This window comes from Narcine bancroftii, chromosome 7 (assembly GCF_036971445.1).
Source record: "Narcine bancroftii isolate sNarBan1 chromosome 7, sNarBan1.hap1, whole genome shotgun sequence".
Taxonomy (NCBI): domain Eukaryota; kingdom Metazoa; phylum Chordata; class Chondrichthyes; order Torpediniformes; family Narcinidae; genus Narcine; species Narcine bancroftii.
The window spans coordinates 178822233-178835708 of NC_091475.1; the positions used below are offsets into that span (position 1 = coordinate 178822233).

Consider the following 13476-nt stretch of genomic DNA (forward strand, 5'->3'; position numbering starts at 1 on the left):
GTGGCCTCGTTGAGGCAGTGGTAGTCTTATTATCTCCAAGCCCCTGCTGATTTGGGCACCATGAGGAGGGAGAGGCCCAGGGACTGTCGGAGCGCCACATGATCCCCAGCTCCTTGATGGTCACTGAAGTCAGCAAGAGTCCTACATCTTCAGACAGCTGCTCCAGAAAGATTTGCTCAGAGAGCAGGCAAGACTTGAGGCCCTTGGTTAGAGCAAGCATCTTGCTCATTAGGGCGGATGGGGCCCAGTTCTCCAATCCGTCTGTATACAGCAATCAGGCAGCACACTCGTACCAAGAAAACCCGCAAGTGTGATATTAGTAGTTCTTTGAGGGCTGTGTATTTGCCTTGCTCCAGAGGCTGCCATAGGAAATCTACGACCCTTGCCGCTGTGTTATGATCGAGGGCGCTCACGACATAGAGTAGTGGATGCCATCAGCAATAATGCAGCAAAGCTGGAACTGAGCCTCGGCCTGCTCAAACCACACGTGTGGCTGCGACATCCAAAATGTTGGGAGCCTGAGAGAGACCGTGGGTCGCTAGCTCTGCTTGATCCATGATCTTCAGGTCCAACTGCCGGTTGGACCTGTCAGGGTCACCAATGTAGCATTCATGCTATGCAAGCGTGGAGAAGAACAATACACACACCAAAGCCTTGAAAGACGAGAGTGATTTATTGCTCTGGACATCGCACTTTTATGGGCCCCTGGTGCTGACATCAGGGCCCTGCGTCATCGGAGCGCTGGCTTTGGATTGGCCAGAGTTCCCCATCTTCCCACTGTGCAGAGGTCACTGTGACCATGGCCAGTGTCCCCCCCCCCCCCCCCAGGTCCGTGCAGTCACCACATTTGTCAGCCATTTTGTGGGCTAGTCTGTCTCCGCGCGCGGGCCGCTACAAGGGAATATTAATATGAAGATGATTTGTAGCCCTGTGCAGCTTCACAATTTCACACCCAACTCACTCATGAACTATCAAAACATGTGTATATGTGAAGAGAATGATCTGTGGAACGCTTGTGTACTACAAGCTGTTCAGCATCTCTTCTAAGGTACAAATTTTGTGCATAATCCACCCACGATCTACCAAATCTCTGGAAAACAGAGACAATTAAATAAGTAGGTGTGATGATGTAATGGGGGGGTGGGGTGTATTATACTGACTGTTTGCTATTGGCTATGGCTGTAGAGATACTCCACCCTACTGGTATAACAGATGGAGATGCTTTCCATGGCCAGTTTAGTGGTGGCTATAGTCTGTTAATAAAATTGATATGCCATAGACATGGACCAGACAAGTGTTATACTAATACTGGGCTTTTATTAACAGACTATAACCACCACTAAACTGGCCAATGGGAAAGTATCTCCATCTGTTATACCAGTAGGGTGGAGTATCTCTACAGCCATAACCAATAGCAAGCAGTCAGTATAATACACCCCCCTCCCCCCATTACATCATCACAGAAGGCAAAACAAATTCAATAGCAGTTTAAAAGAATCTGTGACAAAAAAATCATGAAATGGAAGGAAGTGTGTTCAACAAAGAAAGAATGATTGAGATTCACTGAACACTTTGAAGTCTGATGCAAGAAATTTTGTTCTGAAAATAGGCAACATTCCATAAAGCACAAAGATTTTGTTCTGAAAGAAAATGGAAGCAGTCATTTCAGAGTACCATATTCTCAGGACAACATGACTCTACTCCTAGCCAGACACATTTATTGTTGGTGGGAAATAATTTCGAAAAGCTTAACCAATTACTGATCAGAAAGAAGAGTCTCAAAGTCGTACAGCACAGAAATAGGCCCCTTCAGCTCACTGTATTGATGTCAACCCTTTTGCTCACCAACACTAATTCTGTTTTCCCACATTAGGCGTATTCTTTCATGCCTTGCATATTCCAGTGTCTGTCTAAATGTCTCTTAAACATAATAATGATTTATTGGATACAATTCCATCACTTTCTCTAGCGGCGTTTTCCAGATATCAACCACTGTGCAAAAAAAAAACCCCAGCAGATCCACTTTAAAACTCCTTTGACTCTCCTTCAAACGATGACGTCTTGTTTTTGTCATGAGAAAAAGATTTTGACTACTCTTTCTATGCCTTTCATAATCTTATATATATCTGTCAGGTTATCCCTCAGCCTCCTTCACTCCAGGGGAAAACAAGACCAAGCTGCCCAGTGTCCTCCAATTGAAGCAACGTCCAGCGGAATATCCTCTGCACTCTTTCCAACACAATCATTCCTTCTTTATCCTTCCTTCTTATGGTGTGGCAATCAAAACTGCCACAATAAATTACAACTCTTATATTTTACGTCCCATTCTCTCACCATCCTATTGGATCAGTGTTGTCACTTTCAAGGAACTATGTATTTGGACCCCTAAGTCTACTTTCCTCAAAAGTTCCTTAATATCTTCCCATTTATCTTTGTCTTGTTCCTTTTTGACTTCCTAAAAGTCTTTGTTCATATACCTGGCTCCTTGCATAGATTATTCTTATCATCCTTTACAAAATTCTCTCTACTAATATACCAATAGAATTCATTGGGATTCTGTTCAATTTTATCTACCAATAATATTTCATCATGGCCTTTCTTTTGTCATCCTGACTTCCTCCTTAAGTAATTCCTACAACCTTCCATATTCCACAGTAGACTTGTTTGATTATCGTTGCCTGTACCTGACTTGCTTTCTTTTTATTCTTGATCAAAATACTTTTGTCATCCACTATTTCCCAATTAAACCACTTTTCCTTTCATCCTTACTGCAACATGTATCTGAACTCTTCTTCACTTTCTTAAAATATTCTTACTTGACCTTGGCAAGCACTGTCCCCGAGGCCTCTCTCTTGCTGTCGAAATTGGCCTTCTCCCATGGCGTGACCTAAACATGAGGACCACCTTTATTCCTCTCCCCAGACTGCCTTCCCAGTTACATTTTCTAAAATGAGGTCAAGTACAGGCTCTCAAAACTTTTGGTACACTTAACAAATTGCATTCCATCTCAGGCAATCAAAAATCTGTTGACACCATGGTTGAAGTAAAAACACAAAATACTGGAGAAACTTAGCAGGTCAAACAGTGTCCTTTATGTAGCAAAGTTAAAATACATAATTGATGTTTCGGGCTTGAGCCCTTCATTAAGGTATGAAAGGATTTTGGGAAGGGGGTGGTTGGTAAAGGCAGGGAGAAGAGAACTGGAGAGGGGGAGAGAAAAGAGGTGAGCAAGATTAGCAGAAAGCAGTGTTAAAGTCAACGTTAATGTCATCTGGCTGGGCACTCTCCAATTTATGAACAACCTGTAATTATGAACCGGCTAGCCAACTGGAAGTAAAATGCTGTCAACTTCCGGTTCAAGCATGATTGAGTATAATTTAAATTCAAAAGTGGCACCTTCCCCACCCACCTCTGCTCACTCCAACATGGTGTTTTCTCCCCCCCCCCCCCACCCCTCCTCACGCTGCGGTCCTGCCCGTCTCCAAACCCCCCTCCTCCTTCCCACCTGCTGTGGTTCTGTCTGTCTCCACCCCCTTACCCCTCTCTGATGCATCCCGGCCACCACTCCACTCCAATGTTGTGATCCTACTTGCTCTGACGTGGCCGCCACTCTGTTTGATTCCCTCCACTACAACCTACCCACCCCCCCCCCCCCAACCAGATTCTGAATAGCCTGAATCAGACAGAAAAATTAGCTCCAGTTTTCCATGTTGTAAATCACCCAAACAAAACTCTTATCTGCTAATTTGGTAGCTAGCACCTTTATGAGAGATGAGAACATGTACTCCAAACTAGCATTGTTAAAACTAAACTCGGAGTGATAGTATTTCCTGATGCATCTTGAATTTTAAATGTTTCTTGTGGTTTTCTTCTGCTACCAGTGTGGCATTCCAAGAATATTTGCTGCCATCTAGTAACTTCCAAGGGTTCACTTCTGTTTGATCCTTGGATTGGTTTTTTTAATATAGTGAATACTAAACAGAATATGATCCATATATACTCCCTTTCTTCCCCCCCCCCACCTCCTTGCCAAAGTAATCCTTTATACAGTAGCTTCCAACATTTGATGACATATGAAGTGGGTGCTTATTTGCCAATAAAATTGATGTAATTTATTATTTTTACTTTATGACCTTGAAATGGTAGTCAAAGACTGGCTATAAATCTATAATGTTTGCTTAGAGATCAATCTTAGATTTGCTATGTACAGTACTGCATTATTATGTACTGTATTATGTTTAAAATGTTTTTAGTATTGGGAAGTGTTTTATATGCATTGGAAGGTAAAATATATTACTAAATATGCTATATAGTAAGATAAACATTTAACTAACTTACGCTAAATAAGGACCGTATGTACTTGTTCCGACTTAAATACAAATTCTAGTTAAAGACAGACCTAGGTAATGGAACTTGTATTTAACCTGGGGACTGCCTGTATACCCAATGGCTTGGCCTCCACAATTATGACAATAAATTCCACAGATTCACCACCCTCGAGCTAAAGGAATTCCTCCACAATTCTGTTCTAAGTGAATGCCCTTCAATACTGAAGTTGTACCCTCTTGCCTGGACTCACCCACCATGGGAAACAACCTGCTGCGTCTACTGTTTGTGTGTTTCAACATTTAAAAATTTTAAATGAGATTCCTTCTCATTCTCCTAAATTCTAATGAGTATAGGCCAAGAGCCATCAAACATTCCTCATACGATGAGTTTTTCATTCCTGGAATCATCATCTGAATCCTCTCCATTGTCAGCACCTCCTTTCTTAAATGAGGAGGTCAAAACTGCTCACAATACTCCAAATGAGGTCAAACCAGTGCCTTATAAAGCCTCAACATCACATCCTTGTTCATACCATGGTGAGTCAACCATGGTGTCACAAAATAGGGTGCTGCTGCTGCTTTCCTCTGAGAGGCTATCCTCCCCCAATATCATCCATATGTTTGTTTGAGAGGGAAATGACCATAGTTAAGTCAAGTTTATTGTACAAATCTTCTTCTTATCTTTGGCTTGGCTTCGCGAACGAAGATTTATGGAGGGGGTAAAAGTCCACGTCAGCTGCAGGCTCGTTTGTGGCTGACAAGTCCGATGCGGGACAGGCAGACACGGTTGCAGCGGTTGCAGGCAAAACAGTGTTTCCGGTCCTCAGTGCAAAATGCTCAAATGTACAACTAGACATAACACACATACAGACAAGTAATACATATGCATACAAGATTTTCATCTCTACAAATAAATAATATTGTTTCATGAATATGACCGTCTCAGATGGTCATTCGGCATTCTCACTGCCTGTGGGAAGAAGGACTCTTGCACTACCGGCTTGTCTTCACTGCTTTCCCAGTTTATCCCTTTCTGATCAACTGACCAAATCACAACCTAATATAGTTTTCTGCATCTCAGTTAATGCACAGTCTAGCTGGTGCTCCATCTGGTGTACACAGTCTGGCAGAAGCTGCAGCTGGGATATATTTCTTGCAGATATCATCACCAGGGACATCGATAATGTTGATAATCTCCTGTATCCAGCAGGAGGTACGTATGCAGCCCTAGATTCCACAGTCTATATCTCCATTCTTTCTACTAAGTGAAGACAACAAAATCTTTTTTTTCCTTAGTTTGTCCTCTCCCTCTGTATCTCCTCAGCTTCTTTCTCTTCTACCCACCCACCTATTACCACATACATGTTAGCCTGTACTCCCCCTTCCCATCCTCCTTCCTCTCCTGTCCTCCTTCCCCCACCCACCCCCATCCACCACTTTTGTATTCAGGCATCTACAGGTACTTGTTTTTCCAGATTCTGGACAAAGAGCTCAGGTCCAAAATGTTGATTGCCTTTCTCTAGCATTTTTGTGTATTATAAAACCAAACCTTACCTAGCCTCTCTTTATTTACTGAATCCAGACACTCACCAAAATCCACACTTTGACCTTAACTAGTCAGCCCCTCTCAAAATGACCATGTTGCACTTTTCTAATTTGCTCTCACCAATTTCATTGGTATTACCAGTCTCTCTTACACCTCTTGGACTTGCCACTCTCCCTGACAATTCCACGGATGTTGTCGGTATCACTGCTGCCTCAAGGCAATACTTCTTTTATAACTTGCTCTCAACCATCTCGTAGATATTGCTATTCCTGCTCTCATTTTTAGGCCTTCCTCTCAACTATTTAACTGGTGCTGCTGCATTTCGTTCTGCTTTTGGGCATTACCTAGAGAGAAGCTGGCATTTTCTGAAACAAAATGAGTAAAACTATAAAGGTAAACGTGAAATCTGCAGATGCTGGCTACTAAAGCAGAACATAAAAGTGCAGGAGGTAGGTACTGGGCAGGTCACGCAGCATCTATGGAAAGCACAAGGCAGTTGCCGTTTTTGGGCCTGAGCCCCTCTTTGCTCCTTGTGCTTTCTATAGATCCTGTGTGGCCTGCTGAAAATTTCCATCTTTTGTGTACTGCTATAGAATGTGGCATGCACAATTTATTAGAATATGTTATCTTTATTTACTGCTTTTTTAAATTCTAGGTATTTGTTGACTGATCAAAACCGGTTGCGCAGCGTAAATGATATTATGCCAATGATCGGTGCACGGTTTTACACACAATTGGATGCAGCACAGATGAGAAATGATGTAATAGAAGATGATCTGATGAAGGTAAATATTAAATTTGATGCATTTACACCATATGCTGAGTTACCTCATTTCATATTGTGGTGTTGTTAAAAGTGTACATTGTATACGTCACTAAATTTGTTTTTATATGAAAGCATATCAAGTATTTGAATGAAATGTTATCCCTGAAATAACTTTCCTTTGTCCTTGCTACACTCATGTTGCAAGTAATCTCTGTTCTTTCTCGCCCTCTAAATAAACCGGATTTGGTACTTTTTGTTTTTGTTAACTGTTCTTCCCTTTGTTTGAAGAGGAAATGTTTTACAACAGGTAACCTGAATTCAATTTGTATACAAGTCCTAGCTTCAACGCCTATTTCAGCGACAATTAATTCTCATTTTTGATTCGATACATTGCATCTCTTCACTCTCACTGATTTGGCAAGGATTGGAAACTTTCCAGCAATCTCAATAATCAACTCTTTTGCAAAAGTTTTCTGTGGAATACCATGTGAAATGTATTTGCTTAGGTGTAAAGCAGCTTGCAACACTGATAATTGTTTTAGCATTTCAAAGGTATTGTTTGATATTCAGAGTAGCTTTTGCTGAACCACAAGTTGCTCAATTTCAGCCCAATTTATTAGCAAATGTATCGTTTTTCAGCCCTATAATTTAGTCTAGATGATCAGAAAATTAACTGTAGACATGGTTTTAAAATCTATGAAGAACTGACAGCAAAAAAACAAATAGAAAATATTGCAACATTTCTCTCTCTTCCAAGTTGTAGAGCATGGAAATAGCCCCTTCAGCCCAGCTCATCCATGCTGACCAGGATGTCCATCTGATCTAGTCCCATTTGTCGGCATTTGGTTCATCCCTCTGAACCTTTCCTATTCAAGTATATATCTAAATTTCTTTTAAATGTTTAAATTATACCTGCCTCCACAGATTTCTCTGCCTGGTCATTTTATAAACCCACCAACCTCTGTTTGGTTAAAGAATTGACCCTCAGATTCCTTTCTCACTCTCCCCAGTTTGAATTCTTCTTCCTGGGGAAAAAGACCATTCACCTAGTCTATAACCCTTATGATTTTATATACTTACATCAGGTTTCCCTTCTGCCTTCTAAGCTCAGCTTCCCTCAATATCGAATTAGTGCAATAATCATTCTCTTCAGAATATTATTCCACTGAAACATTGCATTGGTATTAAGAGCATAATAAATAGCAGGATTATCTGTCCCATTAGTTCCTGTTATTTAGTAAGATCCAGGCTGATCTTTAACTCACTGCCACTAAATTCATTTTGTATCCATTGATTCATTTAAGTAAAAGATGGTATGGTGTGCATTCACCAACTGTTTTACAATTTTTTTTTAACATGTGTGTATATATAAAGAAAAATAAAGGCCATCCCATCCCTACTTGGAATATCTACATATTGTTTCAAAAAATCCTTCCTGAATATCACTAACACATGGCCCAGGGATTACAGCCTTCAAGATTAGGCTTTTCATCTTTTAATCTAACTTCCTAAATTCTCTATGCAGGACCTCATTCCCTTCCTTCCAATATGGACTACAACCTATAGCTGCTTATTCTCCTTTTTCAATGTTCTGTTCCACTTAGGTATGTCTTTGACCCTGGTAACAGAAGTTAGTCACACAAGTCAGCACCTCTGGCCTTAGAGCTTCCTGCTTGCCTGGACTTTCACCTTCCTTGCTTCTCAACAAAGATAGTTGTGCAAATTTTGGGTATAAATACTTGTGTGATGGTGCTTTCTTCTGCTAAAAACAAATCTTTGTGTTCTTTAATCATCGAATCTGCAGGCAATTTGGTGTAAATCTTAATAAGATTGTGGGGAAACATATTCAGGGTAACTATTCATTGTTTGTTGCAGAGTGAAAAAAAAATTGAATGAGAAAGGAACAATACAGTGGTACAGCTAATAGAGCTGCCACCACACAGTTCAATCCTGACCTCTGCTGGTATCTGAATGGAGTTTGCATGTACATTCTGTGAGAGTGTGGGTTTCAATAATGACCACATACCGAGGAAAATACTGCTAGGTAGGTTAATTGACCAATATAAATTGCGCCGAGTGAATGGTAGAATCTGAGGGCAGTTGAGGTGCACATGGGAAGAGTAGTAGGATTAGTGAAAAGGGAAAGGTCTTGTCCTCTGGTTGAGATGTTAAATTGGAGAAAGGCCAATTTTGATGGAATCAAAAGGATCTGGCAACATCTGTGGATTGGGACAGGTTGGTTTCTGGAAAAAATGTGCTTGGTAAATGGGAGGTCTTCAAAAGTGAAATTTTGAGTTTGTATGTCCCTGTTAAAATGAAAGGCAAAGCCCTTGGTTTTTGAAAGATATAAAGGCCCTGGTTAAGAAGAAGGAGGAGGTACATAATGGGCATAGGCTGTAAAGAACAAATACTTGAGTATTTTTTTAAAAAAGCAAGAAAATATCAGAGGGCTAAAAGAAGGCATGAAGTTGCTCTGGCAAACAAGGTAAATGTAAATCCTATGGATAAATTCCCAGGATCTAGCAAGGTATTTCCTTGAAGGAGGCTCACGTAGAAATTGCAGGAGTCCTAGCAGAGGCATTTAAAATGTCCTTGGCTATGGGTGAGGTGCCAGAGGGTTGTTCAGTTGTTTAAGAAAAGGTCTAAGGATAATCCAGGAAATTATAGGCTCATGAGTCTGACATCAGCTAGTGGATAAATTGTTGGAAGGATTCCAAAGAGACTGTATATACTATGACTTATTAGGGATATTCAGTATGGTTTTAAGCATGGTTGGTCACACCTAACCAACCTTAGGGAGTTTTGAGGTTACCTGGAAAGTTGATGAAGGAAAGGCAGTGGATGTTGCCTGTAAGGTCTTTGACACAGGTGGAGGATTGCCTTTCTGACTGTAAATACTGGTGTGCCTCAGATTGGTGTTGGGTCCATTATTGTTTATCATCCATATCAATGATTTGGGTGATAATGTGGCAAGTTTGTAGATGACACTAAGATTGGAGGTCTAGTGGACAGCGAGAAAGATTTTCAAACCTGCAGTGGAATCTGGACCAGCTGGAAAAATGAGCCAAAAAATGGCATTTGGAATTTAATTTGGCAAAATTTGAGGTGTTGCACTTCAGGTGGACGAACCAGGGTAGGACTTGTTAAGTTGGTTGGGAATTGAGGGGTGCAACAAAACTGAGGGATCTGGGAATACTGAAAGTGGCATCACAGGTAGATAGGGTTGTAATGAAAGCTTTTGCCATATTGGCCTTTATAAAGTACAGTACAACTCTGATTATCCAAAATGGTTGGGACCGTCCCATGTTAGTTAAATGTGTTTTTTGGAGAACTGGTAATTTTTTAAAAAACAGCCCAGTAGCAACTGCAAATCACATATTAATGTTTAAATAACAACAAGCAACAAGGGAAGGGTTTTTAAGCATTAAAGTAGTTTAATTCTCGCCAAAAGAAAATGCTGGCCACAACGCTGCTGCTCGGGGAGGCTTCTCGAGCTGATGGAACACTCGCTGGCAAATCGGCTGGCTCCTGCCTCTCCAGTCACTGGAGCTCTGAATCCTCCACACTGGGGAGTCTGGTGTGTGTGTGTGCGGCAGTAGGCCAAGGGGAGGCTTTGGCATCAGGAGCTACATTTGCTGAGGAGGGAGGGAAGGAAAGGGAGAGGGAGGGAGAGAATGTGTGAGAAAGGAGAGAGGAGGGAGGGAACACCATTGAGCCCAAGGAGGCCACTCTCATTGATGACACCAGGACAAGGCATTCTTTGGACTGCTGTGGATGGGAGACGTGGCATGCAGTTTGTGAGGGAGAGCGGGAGAGAAAAGTCAATAGGGGAAGGTAAAGAAGAAATGGATATTCCATTACACAGTGCCAGAGTCCCAAGTTGGAATTGTCTGTAGTTTGTCTGTAGTTTGAACATTCTCCCTATATCTGTGTGGGTTTCCTCCTAATCCTCAAAATGTACAGGGGTTTTAGGTTAATTGGGGTATTTTGGCAGCACAAGATTGTGGACTGGTAGAGCCTGTTACTGTGCTGCATGTCTATATAAAAAAAATGTGTAAATGCAAAGATGCTTTCTCCACTGAGGTTGGGTAAGAGAGCTACTGGTGCATTGTGAAAAGTTTAAGGGGAACGTAGGGAGAACTTCTCTCAGTCAGGGTGGTAAGAATATGGAACGAGCTGTCAGCGGAGGTGGTGGATGCAAGCTCAATTTCAACATTTAAGAGAAGATTGGATAGATACATGGATGGGAGGAATATGGAGGCCACTGGTCCGGATGCAGGTCGATTCGTCTAGGTAGAATAGACTACCTTAGCCTGTTTGCCACAGATTAGATAGCTGAAGCCCCTGTGTCCACGCTATGGTGTTCTATGATTCAATGGTTCTTGTGTAATAAATGCTTGATGGTTGACATGGACTAAGTGGACTGAAAACCCTATCCTTGAGCTGTAAGATTCTGGGAAACAATTTCAAGTTTTGCCATCTTTTTGTGCCAGTATCATTTTACTTTGACACCTTCAGTATGCTGTTATTCATTTTAATTTATTTAAATATAATTAATCTTTTCTATGATCTGCAAGGTATTATCATTTTGAGGTTTAAATTGGACCATTTAAGATAGAAATCAAGCAACATTAAAGTGTCAAATGTTTTAGTTTCTACCTGGATGGAGGGAGTTGATCCTGTAACATAGGGGATGGTTTGGGATGAGGTGTGATATACACAGTCTCTTTCACCTGCAAAATAGTGTAGAGAGCAATATGGTATTTTAATTTAGACATACAGCATGATAATGGGCCCAACCGGCCCACAAGCCTGTGGTGCTCAAGTACCCCAATTAACCGATGACTTCAGTACATTTATAAGGGTGGGAGGAAACACATACAAACACAGGAAGAACATACAAACTCCTTAAAGACACTGCCATTTTCAAACCCAGGTCACTGGCGCTGTAATAGTTTTGCACTGACCGCTACCCTAACTGTGTTGTATTTTTGTCTTATTTTTATGGTTAACCTTTAAATGGCTTTCACAAAATGCTCTAATATGTATGAATAGCTGAACGTACTTCAATCAAAGTACTTCAATCAAAGCCATCTACATCTTAACTTTTAAGATAATCATGTTTAAGATAGAGATTAATTAGGTTCTGTTTAATCTTTTTGATTTTTCTCTCTTGCAGGAGGTGCAGAATGGAAGGCTTTTTAGACTGCTAGCAAAACTGGGAACAATCAATGAGAGGCCAGAGTAAGTTTTACTTACAGAAACTCTCAAAAGAAATGAGGGTGCAGGGTTAATGGTCCTTTCTCTGTCCTCCCTTTTCACTTTTTTCTATTCTCAATATTACTCTTATTTAACCTAGGGCCAAGACTCCACTGAAAACTCAGTTAATCAAGTTGTATGATTCTAACAAATCACAATGGGTTGGCTTAGTAATTAAGAGCAGTGGAATTAAATAATTTTTTTTATTTATTGCAAGAAAAACAGTATTACAATACGGGTAATCCTCAACTTACGATGGGATTACGTTCCAGTACTCCCATCGTAAGCTGAAAAAAAGGCAATATGATCAATGTGGAGGAAGAGCGGGGCAGTCGGATCAATGTGGGGACTGACACGGCAGTGGGATCAGTGTGGGAATTGATACGGGGCTGTGGGGAGAGAGCTGGGCAGTGAGATTTATACTACCCCCTCCTGAGAGCTTCCTCCAAGCCCCAACTCATGCATCCTTGCCCATCTTCTCCATCCATAAATAGAATCTTACCTAGAGAAAGACCATTTTGAATGACCAAAGTTAGCCAAATAATCAAACTTGATCTGCATTTGAGCAGCAAATACATTATATGTAATTGAAAATAATAGAAAATAGTGACTCTTCAATCAAAAGATCAAACACATGGGATGTTTATAAAGGGAGCAGAAATGTAGAGTCAGAGATTGGAAAACAAACATGATTATAAACCATAAAAAAATTTTAAAATTTCCAACCAATGTTTTAAGTTGAGCTAAATCATTCACTCTGCACAGAATTTTACTTCATAACTTTGATCATATTAAGAAAGGTTGAAACCACTTTTAGCGTATTTTTCCTGCATAATGTTCTGGCCATCATCTTATGGACAGGTATTATTGTACTAGAGAGACTATTCAGGAGATTGCAAGGTATGATTTGGACTGGCAACTTATTGATAAAGCTGGGATTTATTTGCAGAAGCTGAAGAAAAATTAGTTGAAGATTAGAAAATTATGAACGTTTAAAAAAGGAAATAGGATTGATCTATTGCACTCAGTAAAGTAAGGAAGCACATAAAAAGGTAATTGTTCAAAAGGTTTGAGCAGAAATAGGGAAAACGTTTTTTTTATTCTGAGTGGAGGAGGCCTGGAGTCCTTGGTGGTAGGAACTCTCAACAACCTTCACTCTGAAGGTGTATGTACTACAACCTCCAAAACTACAGAGCAAGAACTAAAAAGTAGGATTATGTAGCGTGCGTGCTACACGAAGTGTAGAGTAGGAATGACGCACACACAGTCAAGTCGAGGTTGAAGACTGATTTATTGCTCTGCCAGCTCTGTTTAAATTCACTCCCTGCCTCTGATGACAGGAGTGACGTCATCGCAGCACCAGCCTCCAACTGGCCGGCATTTCCCCACTGTGTTGTCATGCAGGAGGTCACGCGGGACAACAGCCATTGGTCCCTGCGAGGCCCTCGCGATTGACTCATTCACCGGCCATTTTGTGAGCTGGGTTGCAACAATTATCCCTTTAGCGATGTGCAGGCATCTGATGAGCCAGTGAGCGCCTCCTGCATCATAATTATAACTTCAGCTGTTTTTACCTG

General features: G+C 41.0%; 1 protein-coding gene across 2 annotated transcripts in view; it reads left to right on the top strand.

The window, feature by feature from the left end:
- The window catches only part of pan3 (poly(A) specific ribonuclease subunit PAN3), a 186892-nt gene that overhangs the window by 164626 nt on the left and 8790 nt on the right, over positions 1-13476 (top strand). For both annotated transcript variants that reach the window (XM_069891523.1, XM_069891525.1), the window contains exons 15-16: positions 6530-6659; positions 11820-11884. In XM_069891523.1, coding sequence (XP_069747624.1) covers positions 6530-6659; positions 11820-11884 — 195 coding nt within the window. The remainder of the gene's footprint in view (positions 1-6529; positions 6660-11819; positions 11885-13476) is intronic.